The following is a 26,385-nucleotide window of genomic DNA, read 5'->3' on the forward strand; positions in this document are numbered from 1 at the left end:
GTGATTTACATTTGATTTTGCTCCATGCTATTTTTTTACTATTGAGAATCTTTTGCCATTTGTTAGGAGAATTCTCTGCGGACTGATTTGACCAAAGTCTGTTCCCAGATTACCCCTCCCCCCCCCCCATCCTCTCGTGCTCCCAGCATCATTGTGCCTGTCACTGATGCATGTCTCCACTGGTATCTATAAATACCCCCTTCTCTCCCCTTCAAAAACCTGATTCTCATTGATTTAGTGACCTATATACACATCAACACCATCCCCTCCTTCTTCCGACTCTCAGCTCCTTCTATCGACGACCCTTCACTTTCTCCAAATCTTGATTTCCCCCTTTCCTCCATCGTTCTCTCCCCTTAGGCTCAACTTGAACTACCCTTTCCTCCACCTTCTCTCCTCCTCCTGCAAGAAAGAGGGAAAGACTAATAATAGTACACGGAAACGGAAGCTCAAGTCATGACACACGAAAGGGATTCAAATGAGCATAAGAACAGTGGCTGGTTCTTATTTCTATATTTTAAAGTCTTGTCATTGTGGTAAACTGAGCCTTTGGCTAATCTCTGGTGTGTAGAAAATCTAGAGTAGGTATTCTGATGGAAGGAGTCTCTCAGAGGCACAACATTCAATATGAAATCTGACTCTGGCTGAAACAAGACCTGGATGCAAAGATGCAGACAAATAGAAAGATAGAAACGTGTGTGTGTGTGTGTGTGTGTGTGATGGCGCTAAGATTTAATGATGCTGCTAACCAGCATTCTGGAAATTAATTCCATAAACAAAATTGTTGAATACATAGCAAACAGCAGGGGATTAACAATGGATCATAACATCAGATCTGCTGAAACGTGCAGGAATAGTGGGGACTTATAAACCTCAAACATCCAGTCAAATCCACACGAAAAGACACCTCCATGCCAATTTTTTATACAGAAACACCTTGTTTATCAAGTGAAACCACACAGATCACAGAGGCACATCCGTGTACAAGCAGCATCACAGCTGCAAGAGCTAGAAACTTGCATGAATGAGAATAAGATCCTGACAGAGAGTGAGATCGGAGCTCGTGATTTACTGCAACACACCACCCAAGCTTAGGATACACCTGTAGTACACAGCACTGCTGCTCACACTCTTCCCCGCTCCCACCACAGCAGGACTACGGCTCTCCTGCGACCCCACACTGACACCTGGTGGCTCAATGAGGGAGCAAATCATCAAAACACAGCAGTCTTGGTTCCTCTTGTGCCCTGAGGAGCCACAATGTCATCCTCGTGCTCTTCAAAATACTGTACTGCTGTTTGGTTTTCACCGCACTATTACAGATAAAAACAGCAATTTGTATTCTGTCGGACGACTACTGGACCTTGAAAGCAGATACATTGATGAGTGTAAAAAAAAAAAAAGGTGTAACCCACAATACAGACAACATCAGGCAATTTCAGGACAGTCAGTTTATTGAACAGCAAATTGTGACAGGGAATATTCTGTTGTTTTTTTTCAATTACATTGTCATAAAATGTCTAGGTCAAACTGTGTCATTCACTTTACATATTCATAACCACCCTCTTTGCCACAGAGAGAGAGACTTTGTGGAAGGATAGTGGGGTGAGGGTCCTTGTTTAAAAGTGCTATAATGCACAATTCCTCTTGGAGGAAGACAACAGAGGCTGTGAAGAGACCCCGGAAGATCCCCGCTTGCATCATACATTGTGTTTTGTTTCTTTTAGTGTGAATCTATGTGTGGCTTCTACCTATTGCATATCAGTGAGCTGGTTCATGAATGTTTTCAGTGAATGTGTAAAGCACAAATCTCTAGATTAAAATGTAATAAACTCTTCACTATGTGTATAATACATCTCATTATATCTAAGATACATTCTTATATCTGATTCATTTAGAATGTGTAGGCAATATACATTTTGTGGATAAATGCTGATTGGTGACGTAGTGGACACCATCTATCATTATAAGTCGCCTCAGCCCTATGGATCAAGTTTTACAGACATAGATAAACTTACAAGACTGAAAAGTTCATCTCAATTCACATCTCCACTGCAATAAATCACACTATAATCCATTCCTGTAAAAGCAGCACATGGATTTCCAAGGACTTTGTCTGAGTATATTCAAAGTGGGCCATGTAGTCTCTTGTGCCTAAAAATCCTTTGTGCTTTCTTTGACTGTATACACTCTTAGTTATACATTTGGTGTTTGAGAACTTCTCAGCATTTACCTGCAGCCCCAGCTGTGGATGTTGGGGAGAGTAGATGACAGAGGAGTGTGACAGATAGAAGGGAAGAGGGGAGAGAGAATGGGTCTTACAATCAAAGAGAAAAATACCGCAGTGTCACACTAACAACTACACATCAACTACAGCACTACACAACCAAACAGACACACACACACGCACATACATAACCAAATGCACAAGGTCAGTGAAAATTCACAGCTCAGTGACTTGCACAACTTTTTCAAGATTCAAACAAAGAAACAGATTTAAAAAAAATCTGAAAACAATGAGGTGGGTGGGGAAGTTAAAAAATCATAACAATAATCTCAACAACACAATTATAGGCAATATGATCACAATAATATGAGATGAACTGGCAATTGGAATGTTGAAAAACTACAACAGTATTTTATAAAGACTAGCTCACACGAGTCAACTTTTTGACATTTTCCTGTAGCTCAGCCGACATCTGTCAGCACGGCTGGAGATGCCAGTCCATGTCTAGCAGTTGTGCTGTCCCTCCCTGACCTATGGCTTTCAGTTAACACACTGACAAAGCTGAGATTCACTTGCATGTGATTCAGTAGGAACAGCCTTGGTCAATAGTGCCATCAATGACAAATTCCAGCTACCTCATGAATGAAGCACCATTCAAGAAGACAGATGTTAGAATTATAGTCCGATGTCACCAGTCTCTTATTGGACTTGCCCAGGCTTTAATTCACTTTCAGAACTGTTTTAGTAGTGCCAGAGGTCATTCACTTAAAACTGCATTTATACCATCATTATATAATGCTATGTTTGGTCCTGGTTGATAAAGCTGTAGAAACAGGACGATAGGTTGACCCAACTTAACCAGGAGAAATGGCACCTCCAAAAAAAACATCCGACTGTAGATCTACGCTAGTGTTTCCCTTTGCATACAGTAAAAAACACCATCAATATGCTGCATTTAAGTTCAAATGATGCTTGTTGCACCAAAACATGGTCCTTCATTTGATATGTCCACACCATCATAACATAAAATCACCACAATATGGATTTAGGGGGGAGCTGGAGAGGTAGGTGCGCAAATAAGCCATCACAAATTAGAAAACAAACAATAAATCCTAAAACGTAAAGTTTATATCATCTGCATATGTACAATATAGTTAAGGTGGAAACTTTGACACAGAAAAAACAACACATACAAATATATAATGCTATACTGCCTATAAGGATTATTGATAAATAGATCTCACTCCCACAAATGATAATACATTGAAAAGTTGCATTGTGTATCTACAGTGCAACAGTTCAATTGACAAGCTGCTTGAACAGTGGGAGCAAAGAAGGAATGTGATTGGATTACACACATCAAAGTCACCTTGATCTCCGGCGAGATAAACCAATGGCGGCGCTTCAGTGTTGTGATGCATAAACAAGATACGACGTGCTGCTTTCCCTAGCAGCTTAAAGCAAACAAAACCTCTAAAGCAAACAAGCCGAGATGTTTGGTAAAAATCATAGAACACTGAAAACCCATTGGTTTCATTTTCTGATAAAGAAAGGTTTATCATTAGCTCTTTGGGTCCTGCCACTGAATTCAAGTTTGGACAAATACTTTAAATTAAGTGTGAATTCATCTGTAAACAATAATAATTACGTTTGGATCCAAAGGGTTTGCACTACCCCAGCTATGGTCTTAATGCCTCCACAATGAGGCCTCAGCATGCAATGTCTGACCATTTGTCAGCATAATTACTAAATATCTACTAATAATTCTATTAAAATTGCTTTTAACCCATTTAGTGTTTATGGCTAAAGCTTTCATCTGAAATCACAACAGGGAAGAAAACCACTGCCGCTCTGCTATCTGTGGACTGAAATTTTTAAAGTGCAGAGCACTTTTGGCCACAGTCCAATCAGTAATGTCCCAGCAGGTGTTTTCCATCATCCCTCCTAGGCAAAACCTCTGCTGTGACTTCACTGATTGGGGTGTGGCCACAACTACAACATGCTTGACAGTTTCGACCTATAGAAAGGAGCATAGAGGCAGTTTTAAAAAATTGTGTACATCTAGATTAGTCATGCATAATGCCCAAATGTTGCACACTGTCTCTTCGGTCTAGAGTGTAACTGTGAAACAGGAGATATTTTTATCGCTGAGGCAAAACAGTCGAACCATTGTGGTAGCACTAAATATCAGATGGAACCTGATCTACTTAAAAAGCCAAGGCAATCAAAGTCTGCTCGGAGCTGAATGGCTGAGTTCATTACAACCACTTACAGGAAGGGATGTGGCTTCTCAGGAAAGATCATAGGGAGTGAGCTGGTATCACATCAACACATTCCCTAGGTCTTAGTCTGAAACAGAGGCATACTGTATATTTTGCTCTATTTCTTAATATACTATATTTTAAGACATAAGGTCTGGGGGAATTCTTTGAATAGCATTTTAGTAAATATCTTCTTCGAATGTTCGAATGAAAGTAAAGTATGTGAATTTAATTCAGGTAGTTATGGTGTGTCATTTTCAATAGATAACTTAGTCTCTATATTCAGAGACTAATGCTGTTGAAAATTAGTATAGTATAGGGCTTGCACAAGTGCAGCAACCAAGGGCAGTACATGTACTTTGAAAATTCAACAATCATATTCAAAAACTGCTTTAAAATGCTGTAATTATAAAGCAATATTCCTTTAAACCTTTGACTGATATTTGTGGCTTCATTTCCAGAGAGCTAGCTCAGCATGCCTACTGGATTGTTGTGTGCCACCATAGGCAGCTTGGCAAACAAAGGCTCCCTCCTACACTGTTTTCACATTCAACACAACAAATTAAACAAAAATGTAATGATCGGTCATGCTCTGACCCATATAATATTTCTTTTAGAATGAGATGAATCCTCACGCAATTGGTATGATGCATCGTGGGAGGGAAAGGCAGAAAGTATGTGCTTCTTAGTTGTCTTTTTTAGGCATGAAACTAAGGAGATATTCAGCCACACCCAGGAAGTAGATCACCTGGGCGATGCCAAACAGAGGTGCAATGACCAAGGCTCGACAGTAGGCTCCCTTCAGGAAAGCTGATGGACCCTCGTTACGCATGATTTTCCTAGAGAACATAAAAGCTAATTATTAAAAGTGAAAGATACAGCCAGCGTAAGTTATGTGACAGAAGGTGTTGGTGGTGTTTCATCCCTATTAAAATGTGTATTTCTTAATAATTGTTTGTATTGTTAGTTGTTTCTGCTGTTTCTGCTGTTTTTTGTAAAATGTGTGATAATGCACTTTAAATCCATCTTGACTTGACTATACACAGACAGCAGTATGTAAAGACATAATGAGGTCACCTGATACAGTCAGTCACTCCACTGTACGTGTCTTCTGTGCTCCCTCGGTTCAGCGACTGCAGTCTAGTCTTTATCACTGCAATGCACAGAGCTCAGTGAATATTTAACATCAGCTAATGGTGCACACATTGTTGTAACAATGTTCACAGTCCCACTGCTCACCATCGACAGGGTTGACAGCAACAGCAGCTGTGCTTCCTGCAAGGCAGCCTGATATAAACGACACGTAGAAAGGAGCAGGACCATCTACGCCTCTTTTGCCCAGATTGTTCAGGTTGGCAAAAAGTGGGAAATAGATGATGGAGAAAGGAACATCCCTACAAAAAATACAGACAATCACAGTAAGTGTGTGAAGTTCATTGCAGTCAGTTGGTAAACTATTTGCCAGATCTGTTTTACCTGAGCAACGTGGCACCAAGGCCCTTATACAACCCGGCAATACCCTTTTCCCTAAATAATTCTCTGGTGAGCTGCATGGCTGTGGGGGACTTGGTCTCCACAGTCCCTGCTGCAAATGTCTCTGGCATTAGCTTCCTCTGGGCCTCTATGGAACATGAGAAACACAAAGTTATAACAGAAAATGCTTCTTATAAAGCTACTCGAAACACACAATGCCCAGAACCTGTATGTGGGCAGACATTTTGATTTATGACAGTAAGAAGAAACCAAACTAAACCTGTTGTAATCTATGACATGACCACATGAGGCCACTATGTCTCAATTTTATCTCCTACACTTCACTTTTTGCTAAAACAGCCATCTGGATTTGATTTCCTCTTACCAATTCGTCCAGCATCTTGGAGCTGGATTTTCAGCATCTCCATAGGAGTTGTGACAATAACCTGCAACAAAACAAAATAAAGGTGTCAGGTACAGTGTCAACCTTGGCACACTGTGAACAATGATTGATTAGTACTGAGTGTGTCAGGCAAAACATGTGTCCAGTGTAGCACTACCGGCATCCATTTGCTACACGTCAGCTCTACTGTGTAATCCACACAGTAGTAACTAGTTAACGTGATTAAGGGTGAGATGGCCATGTCATTCTCAAACGCAATCTTAATCTAAAATCTGCTACAGTTAATCTAATCACGTTCCTTGGACTTGACGCCTTTGGCCCTCACCGACAAGAGGCATTTCCCTCTGACTCGCTCACTCAGTGCACATGTCCAAGAACTCTAACAACATCTTATATGATCCCTCAAATCTAGCTGCCTGATAACAGGGGCAATTTACAGAGACAAACAGTGAGCATCTTTCTGAAACTACCTCCTCTCATTTAAACATGCTCGTGGCTTATTCTAGATGCAAGCAGTGATAAATGAGGCGATGGCTGAAGCCCAGTTGTGTTTGTGTCAGATGACATTGGCAGTGCTAAAGGCAGCAGTAACAGATGGAGAACAGGGGGATGCAATTAAAGCAGCACCTCACTCACTCACCTGGCATGTACCGGCCCCGCACCCTGCCAGCATCTCTTTGAGCAGAGTGAGTTTTCTGATAGAAAGAAAAAAAGACCATGAAAAGCAAGATCAGATAAAAGCAAGCACTAGACTGACAGTGTGAGAGCCAGACAACTTTATTTCTGCTGTCCTCGAAAAAGGAGTTGTCACCCCCTGCACTGGTGATGATAATCTTTGTCTTCTGTATCAACATGTCAGGCACAAGGGCAGATTAATAATTCACAAGGTGTGAAGCTGGGCCAGACAAGTCAATCATTCATCAGAATGCATGTTTGTCACCATAGCGATGTAGATAGATGCCCCAGAAACCTTGAGGTTTTTCTTTAGGGGACAATGGGTAGGGTGACTGACTTTAAGACTTTCTTTTCACTGGACATGAGTTTGATGACACTAAGAGCATAGTCAACACGCAAGACACCACACACTTTGAAAGGACAGACTTTGACAATGAATGAGACAGAGTTGAGAAGTGTTTGTGCTGCTGCATATAAGTCAGTGTGCTGTGCTTTTCTCTGAAGATGAATCTATCTTCTCTTCTTGCAATCCCTAATAATACTAGTGATGATGGTAATTCAAGGGAAACGTTACTGAACCATCCCAAATGCTAAATCAGTGGACTGCAGATCTAAAACCATTAGTCAACGAATAATGACTGCAAAAAACTGATAATGGATTCATGTTTTTATTACCAAGCAAAAATGTTCAAAATTCTCAGGTTCTAGCTTCAGAAATCTAATGATGTTTTGCTGCTTGTATCTGGTATACTGTATATCATTATGAAAAAAATTGTAGGTGAATGGTTTATAGTTTTAGACTGTTGGTTAGACAAAACAAGAATTCTCAAGATGTCACCTTGGGCTCTGGGAAATTATGAGGGATATTTTTCTGAACCACACTTATCCTTAGTTACAACTGGGTCTGCACAATTATTTGCAATTTTATCAAAATTGCAATATGAACTAGTGCAATATCCCAATCGCAAGGCGGGGGGCATATTTTATTAAATTAAAGGCATAATATGTGTCAAACCGTTCTAAAAATGAAATATTGTGGACTAAAAAAAAATCTTTGTTTGGTAGAGATCCTTGCAAAAAACACACTTCAATCATTTTTTTGCCCCGGTGGCCTGCAGCACACTCATGACTTCGGTTTGACTTCTGTGGGTGAATGCAGACTTCGTTGTTTTGATGAGAAGCAGTAGTGCTTTTTGTTCAAACATACAGTGTAAGCTGTTGTCAAACACTCAGAAAAGGTAGTTGGTATGCAGAGAGCCAATACACTAATAAACTTACACACACCTGCCTTCGTGGTGTGACAGCTTCTTTTACACTTCAGCATGTCACTTATGCTGTTCGGGTTATATTTGGATTTTAAAAAACTTGTCTACACAAACATTGAGCTTTCTTTTTACTTTCTCTCTCTCTCAAGCAATGGTAACCATGTATACAGGGATAAAAAGTACAGGAACAGCTTTTGGTTTAACTTTTAAACCAGATTGTGCCTTTCTTCTGATATCACACATTGCACACCCTGGTGACACCTTCACCCCCACATGTCTTTCATGAATCGCTAACCTCAACTGTCACCACTACCTGGTTTTAACCCTCTGCTCTTGTCCTAAACCATAGTCTGAATGTTGAGCTTCACTCTAAATCCAGCTGTTCACCTTAAAATACCCCCTTGATAAAATATCCTTGTCTTTCTCATTTCCAATGCCATTTTCTCTTCATTCAGGAAATTCAGACATACAGATAGATGATGGTTGCTAATGTTTGGCATTTGGTACCACCATGTGCTAAATTTAACACGAGTTCAGAAAGGGCTTCTGTTGACACACATACAAGCAGTTCTGTATTTTTAAACCAGACAGTTAACAAACCACCGTGAAATACCTGATTCCTCAGAAGAGACAACAGAACAGTGAAAGATTAACTCGAGCCTCAGTAAGAATACAGACAGCTAATGTGTCAGGATACATGTTAGTAAATACGCCAGTTGATCACATTGTGAGGAGTGTGTGTGTGTGTGTGTGTGTGTGTCAGTCAGCTTGTTAGCACTTTCATGCCTCACCCATCCTTGGAGAGGTGATGCCTGAAGAAGTCATTGGCAGCCAATTTGATGGCTTTCTCTGGCGTGACTAGTGTTAAGTTCACCGCCGCTCCTGGGGGAGATAAAAAAGACAGAGAGCAAGAAAGAGAGAGAAGAAAAAGGGAAAACAAAGAAGAGTGAGAGAGGATGAGAGATAATTGCCAGAGACACAGATCCATGCATTTGCTGTCTGTAGCCTCACTATGAAGCTGAAAGTAATCAGTGCTACCTAACATCCTTGTTGCTCTAATTGTTTATATTTCAGTGAGCTCACACATTCTTCACAAACTTTACAAAACAATTAAAACTTACCTCGGTACATCCCAAAATACCCCTCTGACCGGATGGTCTTAATAAGGCAATCTGACCTGAAACACACAAACACAGTTGTGGTATGTTGGTTACCTTGGAATCTTATGACAAGCTGGGTGGTACTACTGATTAGCCCCGACTATAACCTAGCAAAATGTTTATATATTCATATGCAAAAGTCAAATACAGAAATATCATACATGCTGGTGTAAAGGCGAGATCCATTTTGCTGGTTTTGCAAGCGAGTTTTGGCCAGGTCAATGGGAAACACACAGGTCACTCCAATTAGGCCAGCGATCCCCCCATTGATCAATTTGGCAGGCAAACTGCACAAGAGACAAAAATATGAAATACAAAAGGGTCAATAGATGAAAACAAGGCCAAAGTGCTGCTTTAATTGTTGTCGTTCAACATTCCACCATACCTGATCTGTTTGTCAGCCATTTATCTAAAGCCCTGTCCGGTCAAAGTGTCAATCTGTCTGTTAGCTAGTCACTCAGTGGTCGGTTTATTAGACAAGCGTGTTGCTGTCCAAGTGGGATTATGTAGCCTGATTGTGTCTTGTCCACTTGTCTCGCTTGCAGTTCTTGTTTGTTCAAGTTGGGGGATATCTGCAAAGAAACAGAAAATGTCACATTACACTTACAAAAAGTGTCTGTTAACAGAAATGTTCCAACAAAATAGAGAATCAATACATTTCAAAAGTTAAAATGCAGCAATGTTGCTTTCACAAACATTACAACATAGACTTGCTTTTAGCAACATGCTGTTACGCCACCTCAAATAAACTGTCAAAACTAGTTTTATGTCCCAAAAATCCATATTAGTTGGTTAAAGCTGCAACTAATTTTGTTTTAATTATTTATTAATTGTTTGGTCTATAAAATGTCAAAAAAGTGAACATTGTCCATCAAAATTAACTAAGGCCTCAAGTAGCAAAGTGCAATCATTTGGCAGACATTTCTATCCAAAGGAATAAGAGCTAGAGGTATCAAAAATTCAAAGTGCAACCCTAAATAAAAAGCTGAAATGACTGTGTGTTTGTTTTAAGAGGTGAGATGTGAGATGAAGTGCTAGCGTGGGGTGTCAAGCTGAAGCCCAAAAAATGGGTTCTCAAACTACTGCAAAAGATTGGCACTAACCCATTGTGAAAAACATCAAATTACCAAGAAATGACCTAAGCACTGACAGGGAGAATATGTCCACACTTCATTTTTTCTATCCATTTTAGCCTTCTGTTTATGCAAAAACGCTGGCTTGGTATTTTATTGTTTAACGGGAAAGCAGGTTTTACAAAATGTAATGTAAGCCTCCCCAGCGAGGGTCGGGGGCTGAATGGCAGTAAGAAGAACTTTTCCTACTCCACTCCCAGGTACGCTGTGAAAGTAATTCAGCCCTCATGTGGGGTGGCAGGTCAGCAGTAGTCAGTCGTGGCCTAACTGACTAACAACACACAGACAAAATGCTCGCAGTTAAATCTAGCAACTCACAATACACCCCAGATAAATGTAAGAGCAGCCTCAGCACATCAAATATAATCCAGCACAAGACACATTTCCATAGCTAAACACTGTGCAGCATGATTAGGCAACATTGCTGACAGCTCCTTAAAAATAGAGCTTTAGAGATCAATAAGGAGGGATCACTTTGTGTTAAACTAATTTCTCATCATTGGAACATCTGTGGATCGTGCGTGTCCTTGAACATTGGTGTCTTATGCATGAGCTCTCTCATCGTGAGACTCAATCCATACTGTAAAGGGAAAGCTCTGTCCTCTGAGCAAACAGAGGAAGTAAAAAAAAAGAGGAAATAGCGTATGTCTGATGTGACCTATGTGCTCCATATTTTAGGTATAGAATGTCCTCAGTGTGAAAGGATGCTTCCCATTTCCCCTCTCATCCACTCCACCCCCTTCATTCACCAATCCCAACCTGCCTCTGCGTATGCAACCACCTCCTTCTCTCTCCTCCTCGACGGCCCTCCCCCATCATTTCCCTCAGTCACGAGTCATGACTCACAAACACATCTTTGCTGACTTGTTGGTTTCTTTGTGACGTGCATCTTCACTCATATGACACTAATATCACTAATTCCTCAGATTCAGTTTCAGGGAGATTGCGCAACATGGGTGGATGTTTAGGTTCCTGAAAACTGTTTCTGGTCGTGAATGCAGCTGTGGTCTGGTGTGTTTAGTTTGGATGGGGACTTGAGGTCCCCGTTGGCTGTTCCAGAGGTAGAGGAGGGAGGAGGAGACGGGGTTTCAAAGCAGGTCAGCAAGCCGCATCTCTGGTCTGTGTTGGCAGGCTGCCCTCTCTGCTTCACAACCCGTCCTCATTGACCTCACCATTTTCCCATCCAGCTGTGATACAGAGCCCACCTTCTCACTTTAAGCATGCTACTTTTGTTTCCCTATTTCCTTTTCACTGCCTTCCTCCTGAACTCCACAGTCAGCACACTGACTCTCTTGAAACATTAATCCACAACAGAATATGTTCTGTTAGTAATAGGACCGAAGAGACAATGTATTGGTGGTGAGGAGCACTGCAGTCTTACATAAGTCACCTATCAAACCGACATCTCTTACCATCTCTAGCATGCTTGCGGCTTTACTCATGCACTACAGTTCATCCACACCACACAACTGTGTCTGCATCAGGACATTTACTGGACCCACAATACTAGCTTGGTTTTACTGTCATGACAATTGGAGTCTGTACAGAAACAAATAGCCTCAATGTGCAGAGTCCACAGCCCAGTGGTATCATTCATCAACAGAATCTCCAAGGAATTCCTTTCTTTCTCACGGCAGAAAAAATAAATACCCAACGGTCAGGTAACTGAAGAGTAAGTGGTATTTCTTTTCTTCAAACCCAACATAGCCACATCAGTACATCACTTTAAAGGCTGCAAAGAATTGCAAGGTCATTTTTATATTCACTACTCTATTAAAGAGGAGAGTTACTGCAAGATCAAAAATATAAAAACTATTTAAAATGACTGAACACTTCTTTATCAAACACACAAGTTACTTCTCTTCTCTCTTAAACACACACACATGTTCACAAAGAAGTCAAATTTAGAATGTTCACCTCCAGACCAGATAAGCATATAGCATATAGCAAGTAAACAATAGACAAAGTTATTTTGCTACTCTCCTGCCATGAACCTTGAACTTAACAACTTATCTCAGCCAGTCATTGGACGCACTTGATTGAAGAGCTAGTGGAGAGTTCGGGCAGAGATTGAGACAGATAACAGCTCAGTTTTTGACCCTTGATCATCATTTCAAACTGAACAATGAGGCAATACACACTGCTCTACTGAAGGAGGATACTGAAACCCTATGTTGAACTTTGTCAGTAAAGTAGCAAGAAATCTTCTTTTGCTAGAAGTTAGGCATTCCTAAAAAAACAACTTGTCACTTAAACTTTTAAAGTACTTAATTACAAGTTCATAGACCAATGCTTTTATAAAGTAAAATGCATAAAGGTATTGTGTGCAACGATAGAGTTCATGTAATCCGACTAAGGAGGGGCAGAGGGTGGGTCAGCATACAGATTTACATATATACTATTTATGATTGCCACCACATGTTAGTATATGAAGTACAATAATGTAATATACAAATGTTTTCAAACACAGGGACAATAAATATAAATAGGATCCTCAATTGACTCACCTAAAAAGTGAGCTGATTATTATCTATTGAAGGTATTATTTAGTTGAGGTGGTAATATGTAGAAGAATACGATGAATAAAATATTCATAATACATGCTCTTAATTCTTTCTGGAATTAGTTTCAATACAATTTAAACAAGATCAAGGCCTTCCCATTCATGTTTGGACAATTAAATAATAGCTGGTAATAACTGGTAATGGTGACATTTCATGTAACTTTTTTCTGCTTTAATTAATTTTCTAAAATGTTCAACCATTATAGGCATAGCTGAATATACGAAGTGAAGGAGGCATGTATCTACTGTGTTCATAAAAGGAAGATAAGCTTTTCTTTCTAAAAAATACAAAACTGTATATTGGAAATAAATTAAAAAGGTGACAATAACGGATCAGTGCTATTTTAGTCTATGTCGACGTTTAGGGGATTTCTTCAGTGTCACCAGAAGATCCGCCAAATGTCCCTGATTTTCAGCTTTCTTTGCGTTGGCATTCTAAACTGGCAGGTAGGTAAGGCGAAATGAGGCTAGTCCTAGTATGAATAGGAAATTAGGTGGGTGGGTACAAAGTACACATGTAGCTAGCTGTTTCCACTAATCTACCCTAAGACATGTCTCAATCCCAAAAGACTTACAAAAAGATCAATATAAACCTGCATGGTACTAAAAATCTGGAGACAAAGCGATGCCAGTTAATTTCCAATGCAAAACTCAATGCAAAATATATTCCTCTTATTCAAATCAACCAGAGAAAAAAATGACCTTATCCAATACAGGTCCATGGCGTCCAGAGCAAAGGTCCTTTTCTACGCTACAGTGACATACAGCACTGTGGTAGTCAGCACTCCTCTCATATTACTGTGGCTGGTTGAAAAGACAGCAAAAGAAAGGGAAATCACAAGGACCCTTCCTCATTATCTCAGAGCAAGTTGTTGTTACGAGTCCATCCGTGTCACATGTACTGGTTTGATTAATGCACTGTGAGCTCTAAGCCAGCTGTACTGAAGATCTGTTTCAGATGTTAGTATGTTCCTGCAATCCTCTATCAAACGGACTTCTCTGAGTTGCAAGAGCACAAAATCTAAGAACCCAGATCACTATACACAACTCAATCCGTCCACTTTAACATCCCTTCTGGAGACACTATTAAATAATCGTGTATGCATATGTTGGAATACCGTCTATAAGTCTACAGCACAGCTATGGGCTGGTATTAAATGATATTGCCCTTATGTATATTTGGGTTTGGGTTTGAAATAATTTTCTGCACTGACAGCTGTATGTCCACTGTTTTTAACAACAAACCGGACGGCTGCTGTCGTGCTGTTAGCATGCTTTTTTTTTTTTAAATAATGTTTTATGAGATGCCGTCTATTTTTGGATATCTACAGCACTGCGTGCAGAAACAGGGAATGAAAATTGTGGTGTCGCAGATAAATCTGATTACTATTCCCTCTTCGCTACAGCATCAGGATTATAAACCTAATTCCTATTCATGAAAGCTCTTGCAATCTCCATGTACAACCAATGGAGTGTGGGTTATGTCCTGGGGACATTAATGCATTTCCACTACAAGTGCTGTACATATTGCGGCCAATAAACCTGCAGTTATGCATTTTTGTAATCACCTGCTGTAGATCAGAACTAACAAGCTGGGTTAGACTTTCAAGAAGCACAAATGTCTCTTCAGTGCAGAGAGGTGGTGTAGTGTTTAGTCCCTTGTCTGGCAGCAGATATCTCTGGTGGCCCAGTTTCTAAATTCACCTGGGGCATCTCCTCTGTTTTGCCTTGCTCTCAGCTTTCCTACAGCCCTGATAGGAAAATAATGATACCCCTGTGAGTGGACTTTCCTTGGAAAAAAACCTAAATGCGGCATTGAAGCATCTTATTACAGATTGCAGATTACTGTAAGGCCTTGAATGGCCTGAAGGAGTGTAAATGTCACCCACACAGCATCTGCCAACAGCACAGCTAAACTTCATTTCCATTCAGTGACCATGAAGAGGGAAATTTAGTCCTCGCCACTAGGATTTTAGCATACTTTTAGGAAATGCTATATGTGTGCAGTCCCGCATGCCGATAAAATTCATATTTACCCCTTGGTATGCTTCTACTGAATATCAGTAAAGTGATATTTTTAACATTGCAGTCAAAAATCAGGTGCAACAGTTCCATTGAAAAACAGAGGATGTCATCCTACACCCAAGAATGGCTCACCTCATCAATTATTTCAAAGCTGCAGGAGTGCTTTATTGCACTTCTTGGCCTCATCATAACCTAACCCAGATATCTTCAACAGGGGGTCCGGGACCACGAGGGGGTCCTCAGAGTAACTGCAGGGGGGGGGGGCACCAAATTATTGTTCTTTATAAGTTTCCAAGAAAAATAATGTGTATTGACATGAATCCAACATTTATGATTAGCAGTGGAAAAAAAACATTGATCATAAGCACACTGGCTTAAAGGTAAGGTAGTCACTAAGATAACCAACCACAGATATTAACATTAAAACACGATTTAGAAAATCACGTCAACAATTAATATTTTAATAGCTTAGTATTCTATGCCAAAATGTATTTCTAAAGGCTTTACGCCATCCTACATGTCATTGCAGACCCAGTTTAATATGCAACTTAATTTTCACACAATGTAATACATTATTTTGCGATGGGGGTCCCTGCTCAGTCTCTCTTTTAATGAAGGGGTCCTTGGCTTAAAAAACGTTGAAGACCCCTGAACCACACCAATACATTGGGGGAAAAGGTTGCTTATTTAAAAAAAAAAAATAATTGCATCAGCAGTTAATGTTCCCTTCTGTGAGAAGTTCAAGGTCTCGGCAGAGAGGAGGGGGTCACTAGAAATAGCCTCCAGCAGGCGAGAAATTCAGCATGAATAAGAACGGATTTAAATAAAATGATCTATCTTTCCCTCCTTGCATCCTCATCCGTCCTGAGAAGACACGGTGTGTTTATGTTTAGCTGTAGAGTCTGCTTGTCAGAGGTGATCAAAAGTGAGTAGCTTCACTTTTCTCTACCAATGAAAAAGGAGGTGGGTACAGTTTAAGTGGTTTACCTCCACTACCAACACGATAATTACACTCTCACTACTGAGCGGAAGCCGGCAGGAGGCGGCCGCCGTGGTCCCTTGCAGGTCCGGGAGAAATTTGGTAACGTTGGTCTGGTTAGTGTGTGGTATAACACCCAAAAACCAAGCATCCTAACATTTCCATAGAAACTGACATTGATATTAAATAACCATTACACCTGTCACCGACGGCGGCTCCTCGGTTTTGGTAAAATATGACAAAACATATTGATCGGCATTTATTAACGACCCGAGAAAAACGTTATTCTTCTGTTATTTATAACGTTAACAGTCATAACCGTTGTATCTTACATTTTAACAGTCTATCGGCCCACCGCTTACGTTAGCTTCATATATATACCCACCATATGTAACGTTGGAAAATATGCTAGGCTTGCCACATAACGGAAAATGATTTGCTCCGTCTCACAACGCGGCAACACACAACGTTAACGTTACAATGACATTACTATCAGGCTTTTCATCTCCATTTAAAAAAAACATGACATTAAACGTTAGTTTTAATATGCCGCCTTCACGTTATCCCAGGTAAATGTACACGGCTTGAAGCCAATTCAAGACACATTTTCTGAAGAAGACACCAGCCGCGACTCACAACAAGACTTTAACTCTATCCTGTTATCTACATACCACACATAGATCCGTTTCCGTTCTCTCCTGGTGTGGTTGGAGTAGGAAATCAAAGCCTTTACACTCTGTATCTTTGGCTGACAGACCGACAATTGCTAACCTAACGTTACCGGTGTTACTAGCATTTGAGTCCAGTGGAGGGAGGTAGAGGAGGTGGGAGTGAGAGCAGGGAAGGAGGGGGGAGCTGGCGATGGAGGACGACTCGGATACAAGAAACAGAAAAGGGATTCAAAACGGGGTCCTCTAGTGGTATGTAGTAGAAGTACAGATATGTTTTATTTGCAATAAAGGTAGAAGGTGGGGGGATGGGGGCGCAACGTCATCGTGACGATCTCAACCCCATGACCTTGAACACTAAAATAGAAAAATGGCTGTAGCAAAAAATATTTGGGATGATGTGCAGCATGCAGGTAAAACAATGACTCAGCATGAAGTTTAAAATACAACTGACAGATTTATTTATATAAGAGTTAACTAGAGATCAAAAATAGTGAAATTCATACATACATTGTTTATATCTAATGTCCTGATATGTGCTGCAGGCAAGCTGGTTTCTAGGTAACCAATTGGCACACGATGAAGAAGTTTAAATAGCCATAAAACATGGACTCCTTTTGTAGTCCAGGCCTCCATAGCCCAACAGCTACCAGTGTTTGCTTTGCCTCTTAACTTTGTCCCAAACAGGTAACAGGTAACCTTTCTGCCTAGAAATGAAAGTAAATAAATAAATAATGAAATTGATTAAGAAATGTTTGCATAGTCAAACATCTGACTTACTTAGTTAAATTTATAAGATGCTAGGTAAAAAAAAAAAACGTTCTAAGCCAAGCTTTTGACTTTTAGTGCATTCCATACACCTTACAACTCAAATGACGTCACAACTGAGTTGACTGTGTTCCATTAAAACAAGGCAGATCACTGGGGGGTTTGCTCTTTTCAGGTTAGCCATTGCTACCAATAACAGTTTAAACAACATATTAGGCTTATTACAAACAGCTTAACAACATGCCCACATATAGACGTTGGACAAGTTTTGTGTTTAAGACTTATTTTATGATACACAAATAAGACAGAAGTGCTATTAAACTGTATGTTACTACAGCTTTCACTACTGTTGGATTTTGAGGTCGGCTTGCTCGGGGTCCTGTGAGGTCCGACTTCCTAACCTGGAAATCAGACTTCAGAGGGAGTGTTTCAGCCTTTATACACAGAAATTCTGACTTCTGATACAGATGGAATGCACCATTAATAGGCCAACTTTATTAAGACATACTCAGTCAAAATGGCAATGAGTAATGTACTTACTTTGCAATTATGACATATTTGATAATAAGTAAAAGATTGTAACTTAGAGATTCATATTTTTTACTTACCATAAGTATTTTGTATTTATATCATGTATAACTTTTCAGCAGTGTTTTTCTTTTCCTGTCAGAAATGGGCTTCCACAGTGTTGTCTTAGATAATGGGACAGTTTATATTAAAAAAAAAGAAGGAAAGTGGAAAGTACCAGCCTCAGGCCATCATCTTCATGCAGTTCATCCATTTCCCCTGTCTTCTGTAAGTCTTCTGAAAGGTGTCGCCAGTTGTTAACTGGGTACCATGATTGTGTTAAGATAGATTTTTTGTGCTTCAGGACAGTTGATTAGACAGCAGGATGAGATGATGGGGGCAAATTGTAAACAAACAGGTTACTCAAGTGTAAGTCAGCCATCTGCACCCAGTGTGGGTTCATCTACTGCTGTGTTTCACAGAGGGAAGAGCTCTCTGCTTCCAGGCCCACTCTCCTTAGTGACTCAGAGTACTTTCTCCTTCCTATATTGACAATGTCCTCAATCTCATCTGCCAGGTCTCTCCTGCCACTCTCGATCATAGCAGCCACCAGCCTCGACGCAGCTCCTGGTCCGGCATTCGTCTGTCCCCGGGCCCAGTGGAACAGCATGTCCAGCACCAAGGCTCCCAGGTTGTCCCTGGTTAGGAGAGCAGAAAGTATGAAAGAGATTATACATCGGCTACACTTAAGTACATTCATGTGTGGTATTAGACTCTCATGCAGTTGGAAAATGAACCATGTATAAACTATTAGGTTTTGGCGATGCATCATCTGTTTCCAAAGGACAACATCTATTGGACAACTTACAACAAATACACATGTCAATAAAGTGACATGTGAATGAATTACGGTACTATGTTAAAACCTCCCAGAAAACCATCTGCACAACATGTATGTATGATTTTACATATTGCATTTTTCTTACTCCTCCAGGATGTGTCACTAGAGTTTTTTTTAGCATGGGGAGCAGTGGGAGGGACAGATGAGCATCAGTCTGTATGTAATCTCCTGCAGTGTCCCAGATGGCTTAGTGATGGCTGACAGTGCAGATTAAAACAATCAAAATCCTCTACCATTTCTCTCCCACTGCAGTATTCCTTCACTCACATTACATCTCTCCAATTCCCTCTTATGCCCTTAGAGGCTTTGGTTGTGCCAACACGCATTTGTGCACACACTGTTTACGTCATTCACTCATGTAGAGATGCTTTAAACAGAAAATGTACATTTTTATCTAAATCTCTTGTGAGTTTTTTTGTGATAACACATATCTAGACTAAACATGTCAGGTTGATATGGAATATAGATTGTTTTCCCAATATAATTGAGCTATGCTTTCATGAATGTGTAACTTACCATTTTTACCTAATTTAATACAGGCTTTTTAAACTTTACCCTCCTTTACTTTACTTTTTTATATTATTTAGTTCCCTAATAAACCAAAGATTTCTGAATTTGTAGTGTGACATGTTGACAGTACCTTGGCCTTAAAGATATAATAACATATAAACATAACTGCACTGAAATTTGATATCAAAACCACATATGTAGGTACGTATACAATGGCTTGTAAATACAATTCCCAAATCAGTAAATATGGAGTTCAGTTAAGGAGTTTTGGTTGAACATGATACAGTTAGGCCAATTCTACCTGAACTTGAACTGGATGCGGTCCAACTCCTGGTAGCTTAAGCCAAGATTGATGCCAATTACACGCCAGTCTTGTCCTATTTGAAGTGAGATAGACAGCAGGTTGGCCTCTGTCAGGTAGCCACTCTCAGGGTCACCCAGGTTCAGAGGGGGATACTGAAGCTCTTCCATGATGAAATGATTTTCTGAGTTTAGAGCCTATGAAAACAAAAGAGAGGAGACAATATGTGCAGTGTTTCCCTCAGGATATATTGTAGGTAGCAGCTAACATTATTTTGTTGCTTTATTTGGAAGAAATAAGCATCTAGTTTAGATGCTAAATAATCATGTGCAGATATTTTATTTTCTATTTAGGGATATTCTAATATAAGTATGAGACAAAATGCACAACAGGTTCATACCAATTCATATACTATCCAGAAAAGCAAAACATATCCATGTTATCATATGAAATAAGAAGAAAACTGTCACTTAAACTGACAGGAAGTCTTAGTGGTAAAGTTGCCAGCCACTGGCTGTCAGGTCCTTTCCTCTTTCTTGCCACTTCTTCAGGTAGATTGCTGGGAATCTCCCCTCTATAAAAAGACACCTGTAACACAGGTAAAAAAACAACATATTTTCAAGATGTTGTCCAAACCTGTGCCTGTGAAACTGACCTAGTGAGGCGTACTGGTGTCGTATTGTGTGTCTGGAAAAGTGCAGAAAGTGTTGGTGAAGTGCTATTTTGAATCTGAAAATAAAATGTAACAGCGTGGCTGTTTATGTAGTTCTGGTAAGTCCGAGCGTTTGAGAGTGTGAGTGCAGGGCAATGGTGAGACCACTTTGGAAGATTACTGTGGATCTTAAAAGCTCGATTATATAGTCGATTGTATTGGTTCAGTAATTTCCTAAGTGGTAAGAGACCAGATTGGAAGCCAGAAAACACATATATGTGTGCAAACAGAAAAAACAGCAGACATCATTATATCCAGTCACTGCACTCTCACTCTCTGTTGAATGTGATGTCCGTCTCTTACTTGTCCCCTTACTGGTCCCTTCTGACCCTGAGCTGGACAGATGTACACTTCCTTCAGATTCTTCAGGCTGGAGTAAAACTCAAAACACAGTCTTCCCTCCACACAATCTGGTCTTTCTGGAGAGGAAAAAAAGGAAAATTTAGTCTCAAGAAGACTTCTTACACAGAGTTGTTTTAAGACAATCATTCCACAAGAGCACATCATAAGACCCTGGAAGGAAAGGGAAGAAAAGTTTTTGTTTATAAAAGATAGAGCCTCATAGAGGAATGCTAACCTGTGCTGATGTCTAAGCCCCTTTCAAAGCCAGCAAAGAACTGCTCTCCTTCCAGCAGTTCACACAGGTCTGAAGGCTGAGGTCCGTCATATTGCTCTGACAAAGACTGCACTCTGCTTTCCACCTGGCCAGGAAGCATCCCAATAACTGTTCAACATTTATGCATAACTGTTTTGATGTCAGATGAAATCCGTTTGACTCACACAGTGTTAAGGCTGAGAGACGAGGGCTGTTATAAGGACTGTCCTTTGGTTTAAATAATGTAGATCTATTAAACTACACAGTTAAAGAAGTACTTTACCGCTGGAAACAGGGTTTCTGAGACTTAGCCAAAGAAATCAGATAAAAAGGGGCTGTGATATTCCCTTTTGTTTAAAATGTAAAAAACTAACTAAAACTACCAGAATGCACTGTGCCACAGCAAACCAATAAACGCTACCACTGATGGGTGGTGTAATGCGAGCTTGTCACAGAATCAATATGGCGGCCGCCATGTAACAAACGATTAAAACTTACAGTTAACTGTTAAGCTTAAACATGTTTCTGAAAACATTTTAACAGTAGAAATAGGCAATGAAGTAACAGAATCTTGGATTATGTTTGATCAGCGCTACATAGTTTTACTGTTTCATCTGATTTCGGTAAGGTGCGGCTCTCTCTTAATCCGCTTCTATACTCTTTGTGTCGGTATGCAGAAGTACAATCTGTAGTAGAACGTAGAATGACGCTTGTGATTAAGTAGATGTAGGCGCTGGTAAAAGATAAAAGGAATTTCACCATATGTCATTCACACATACTACCAACATTGTTGTGATACAAAGTTGGTTGAAAATGGGCAAAGTATCTCTTTAAAGTGAAGAATTACCAACCTTGGTAGCAGGTAAACACTGTAGCATAACTTGTGAAGGATCAGTCTTCCTCTGGAGGACGAGGAACTGGACTCTAAACTGTTTTAGCCTTTGATAGACCTTCCTGACCACCCCACTAACACAGCGCGTAGTGGTGTACCACAGCCAGTACCTGTGATGGCACACACAAAGCTGTGTTAATACAATGTAAATATGTAAATCAAACATACATTATGAGACTATTATAATCAAACTTACCAGGAGAAATGTGTTATGTAGAAAATGGCATACAAATGGGTGATGGAGAGAGACACTTGCGATGTGATGTCAGTCCAGGTTTGGGCAGTGGGGTCTCCGTGTAGCAAATGCAAACAGGACATATCGATTGCATGGCCTACAGAAGCACTAGACATGTTAATACATGCAAATACCGGTACACACTGTTATAAACAAGTATGAGAATGAAGGCATATTGTACCTGTGACTCCAGCTGGCAAAGGTACTTGAACTTTAATAGGCTGCAGGAAATGTATGCTGGGGGTCTGGGAGAGGCAGAGAAGGGGGCCAACTCTGGCCTGAGGATCACCACACAGTGCCTGTACCTCTGACACACACACCTGCAGCAGCTAGAGAAAGACAGGCAAACTAAAGCCTTGCAAACCACAAATTGACATAGATTTTCACATAATGTAGTGCTACCTAGCCTACCTGTAAGGTTATAGTGCGAGACTGCACAGTGGCATCTGGAGGGAAGTGGAGCTTGACTCCAGGGTCAGCGCTGGATACCAGCAGGGCCCCAGCTGGTGTAACAGAGCAACTGTCCTTTACTGGACTGGACACTGCGATAAACCAGGAGAACTGGCTCACAGAGCAGCAGGCCAGCTATAGGTACAACACTAATATTACAATTTGTACTACCAAGGAAAGAAGCATTACACAACTGTAATTCAATTATTTGAATCTATTTTTATACTTTACCCTGGCTGGACGTCCACCAGGGTGGCTGCTATGGCTCTCGCTTCCTCTCCTCAGAACAGTGGGCAGAGTGCTCCACACGTGTCCGTCAAACCTCTGCACCACCACCTGTCTTCTCTTTGACCGATGATATGGCACACACACCTCCACAGGCTGTAAAGATTTCAAAGTTGAAGCACATTTTCATCAGGCAAGTGTAGTAAAGAAAACAGGTGGAAAAACACAAAAGATGAAATGTTTATTTTTCACAATGCTAATTTAAAGACATAGTCAAGCAGTTTAGAACGGTACTTCCATAAAATGTAGGGACTTCTGAAGCACAGATGTAATGATTAGATCAGAATATGTGCAGCAGGTTGAGATATCTCAACAAATCAATAGACTTTTAGTCCCTGTAAATAGTGGAGCAGCAATGACATCACCCATTGGTGTATTGAGTGCCATTTTGAAGCCTTTCATTTGGCAATTTCAACATCATCATCTAGGTCTTTTGAAACCAGATGTAACGATTTTTGACAAGAGGGTGAAGATAGGGAGGATGCCTCGCAGCGTTGTTTATGGTTGCAGGCGCTATGCTAAGCTAACTGCTAAAGTGGAAAAGTTGCTGATTTTGAACCTTTCTGTAAGCAGTCATCTAGTGGAGACTGGACATGGACTTCTGGGTACTGGCACCTGTCTCTAAACCCAAACTTGTATGCCTTGGATGACATCACTATGACTGAATCAGGGTTATCTTTTTCAGGCTTGTCAAAGCCCTTCCAGAGCCACTGACAACATTATACAACAGTTTTAGAGAGTAATACCAAAAATGACAAGAAAACTGGTCTTCATCATAGACCGTATATTAACGGTCTATGGTCTTCATGTACAAAATCTGTGGAGTGTCCCACAACAAACTTGTTACATAGAAAAATTAAGTTCATTACCTTTAGAAATGTAATTCCATGAGGACAAAGTTCCAGTGGACGACTCAGCAAGATGTCATGCTCTTCCAGCCAAACCCATTTTCTTTCTGGCCTTTTCTCAGCCCACTTTAGCCTTGTGGTTGTCACCAAGCACCCCGGGGGGAACAGCAGCTCAGCCCCCCCTGGGAGAAACACATGACACCCAGAGGACGAAACAAAGAAACTAAAGAGCAAAAGAAGCATGGCATATTTAATCTTAATCTAGTCGGACTGCCTTAATTGACAATATTAATACAGATTGAAAAGACATTTCCTTGCTGAGAATGACACTGTACCTGTGCTCATTAAATCCAAGGTGCAACTCTTGAATTTTGGCTTCTGCTTGATCTGGTAAAACAACAGAGATGCAACAGAGTGAATACGCTGACAGCAAATGTAAACACTGTCTCTAATTACCATCTTATTAATCTAATAGTTAGCACAGATCAATTTAAAGCTATGTTTTATCTGCTCACCAGATGTAGGAGGGAGAGGAGGAGGGATTGAGGGTTGTCCCATAGGATTGTCACGCACATCTATTTTCAGTAGAGGCAGTTTGTTTAGGCAAAGTGGGATCAGGCGGAGTTCATTGCTGTAGATGGCAAGCTCCCTTAGAGCGAGGAGGCAGCCTGGGCAAAAAAGAAGAAAACATTTACACCTTTTTTCTTAGCTTTGTTCATGAATTTAACTTAGATTTAAAAAAATTAATTGAATTCCAGTTTATCACTGTACTGGTCTTCCCCTGAAACACCCAATCACCCTTACATTCTTACCCATGCTATCTGGGAGCTGCTTCAGTTTGTTGTGGGACAATTCCAGCTTAACAAGCTCCTCCAAAGAACCAATTTCATCAGGCAGCTGTTGAAGGAGGTTATGTGAAATATCCAGTGTCTGTAGTGCATTCAGCTGACCCAGACTTGGGGGAAGAACAACCAGTTTGTTCCCCAAGAGGGAGAGGTAGGTCAGAGAGGACAGCCGGCCTATATCAGGAGGCAAAGCTGAGAGGTGGTTGTGACAGAGGAGCAAAGAGGACAGCACAGGCAAGCTGAGAAGGCAGGATGGCAGACAGGAGAGCTGGTTGAAGGAGAGATCCAGGTGCACCAGGTGAGAAAGGTAGGAAACAGATGCAGGCAAAGTGGTGAGGAGGCCAGACAGTGGGTCACCTTGTGAGTCAAAAAAACAGTGTCCTTGAAGTAGAAACAAAAGTGAAGTTAGAAGCAGAAAGCAAAGCAAGGAAAATGACAAAGAGCAACATCCATTTAATAATGCATTAACACAGTACTTACTGTATTGGATCTACTTTTGTATGTAGGAACCAAGAAAACAATGAAACAATGTTAATTAAGCCATTTAATGGCTATACTAACAAGCAGCTGATACCACATGAAAATAATTGGAAAAGTACCCCGAACAGCGAGTGAACGCAACTCTGTCAGATGGGGTAGGACATCCAGTGCACCATCCAGGCCTGGTTTATCCTCAGAGCCCAGTCTCAGGTACTGTATGCCCCTTAGCTGCCCTGGGATAGATCCCCAAAGCAGAGGCAGTGCAGCTGCTCCTCCCTGGTACACATCCAGAGTTAGCCTTGTATCAGTCAACACATCAGGGAGCTCCACAGAGGAAGGCAAGGGTGGTGTCAGAGACAAGACAGAGGAAGATGAAGATGAGTAAGAGGAGAGGTTTGACATGGAGGGACCACAGGTGTCGCTGAGGCTGGTGGGAGACACAGAGAGAACATCCCTCTCTGGCTCAACAACTGCTGCTTGACCTTCAGATATCACACCACTTGATACCGTTAGTCCAGTCTCCCTCTCTGATTTCTTCTTATCCTGGTACACAAGTTCTTTGCAGAGCCTCAGCGCTAAAATGTCGGTAGAAGGGTCTGGTACTCCACCTGTGGATGTTGTCCTTGATGGGTTACATGCAGGTGTCATTTCCACTTCTTCATCCTCCGACCTGCCTGACTTCACAATCCAACCGGCTGCCTGGTCTCCATCCTCTTCATCAGTAGCTGCTCCTTCGTCGCTGCTTCTCTCCATTGAAGACCCTGTTAAAACACTAGACAGCTAACTAGCCATCAGATCTCTACTAGTCCAATATTCGTCCGAGGTTTTCCATCTGCATGTTTCTGTAACATTACTCATCATGTTACTATTGGATTATAAATTCATTAAAGTCAGATAGAGCTAAATGACTGCCATGAAAAACGAGGAATATTTTACTGAACATGGTCGCAGAGTGTTAAAAGTTTACGTTACAGTAATGTTAGCTATTAGCTAGCTAACCACTGTTGTGAATGTTAGCTAAGCATTACATAGCGGATGCCCTATTATCTTCCTGCTCGTTTTTAATGTTACTACTTAGCTACTTATGTAGTGTCAATTACTAAATAATGTGTAACACTTGTCCCCAGGTTAGCTAGCTTATTTCATGGATAGTTTCTCTGTAGTCTCTCGACCATCGCTGTGCTTTCTTACTTCCCGGTGTGAGAATGTTTTTAAAGAAAAGGG

General features: G+C 40.7%; 2 protein-coding genes and 1 long non-coding RNA gene across 6 annotated transcripts; 1 reads left to right on the forward strand and 2 right to left on the reverse strand.

Annotated features, from left to right (window-relative positions):
• Positions 1–1,436: 1,436 nt before the first annotated feature.
• Positions 1,437–17,084, reverse strand: slc25a22a (solute carrier family 25 member 22a). Of its 2 annotated transcripts, none has more exons than XM_034879370.1 (11): positions 16,836–17,084; positions 9,850–10,036; positions 9,626–9,751; positions 9,426–9,481; positions 9,096–9,186; positions 7,005–7,059; positions 6,347–6,407; positions 5,965–6,109; positions 5,728–5,882; positions 5,566–5,641; positions 1,437–5,327 (listed from the first exon to the last, which is right to left on the reverse strand). In XM_034879370.1, exons 2-11 carry the CDS (start codon positions 9,867–9,869, stop codon positions 5,174–5,176), a joined length of 939 nt encoding a protein of 312 aa, XP_034735261.1. In that variant the 5' UTR covers positions 9,870–10,036; positions 16,836–17,084; the 3' UTR covers positions 1,437–5,173. The 2 variants fall into 2 exon arrangements, with proteins under 2 accessions (XP_034735261.1, XP_034735263.1); XM_034879372.1 differs by lacking the exon at positions 16,836–17,084 and adding an exon at positions 13,863–13,885.
• On the forward strand, positions 17,009–19,421 carry LOC117949265. The gene is made up of 3 exons (XR_004657659.1): positions 17,009–17,084; positions 18,685–18,808; positions 19,102–19,421. It is a non-coding gene; the product is annotated as an uncharacterized LOC117949265 (long non-coding RNA).
• pidd1 (p53-induced death domain protein 1) lies at positions 17,267–26,385 on the reverse strand. Of its 3 annotated transcripts, XR_004657657.1 has the most exons (16): positions 25,281–26,384; positions 24,649–25,062; positions 24,352–24,504; positions 24,172–24,223; positions 23,858–24,059; positions 22,935–23,084; positions 22,665–22,838; positions 22,435–22,582; positions 22,215–22,350; positions 21,978–22,128; positions 21,109–21,232; positions 20,835–20,950; positions 20,300–20,407; positions 19,820–20,016; positions 17,693–18,805; positions 17,267–17,535 (listed from the first exon to the last, which is right to left on the reverse strand). XR_004657657.1 is itself a non-coding variant. In XM_034879366.1 (15 exons), exons 1-15 carry the CDS (start codon positions 25,912–25,914, stop codon positions 18,571–18,573), a joined length of 2,970 nt encoding a protein of 989 aa, XP_034735257.1. In that variant the 5' UTR covers positions 25,915–26,385; the 3' UTR covers positions 17,267–18,570. The 3 variants fall into 3 exon arrangements, 2 of the variants coding, with proteins under 2 accessions (XP_034735257.1, XP_034735256.1); XM_034879366.1 differs by having other exon boundaries at positions 17,267–18,805; positions 24,649–25,038; positions 25,281–26,385; XM_034879365.1 differs by having other exon boundaries at positions 17,267–18,805.

Source organism: Etheostoma cragini, chromosome 8 (genome assembly GCF_013103735.1).
Source record: "Etheostoma cragini isolate CJK2018 chromosome 8, CSU_Ecrag_1.0, whole genome shotgun sequence".
Lineage (NCBI taxonomy): Eukaryota > Metazoa > Chordata > Actinopteri > Perciformes > Percidae > Etheostoma > Etheostoma cragini.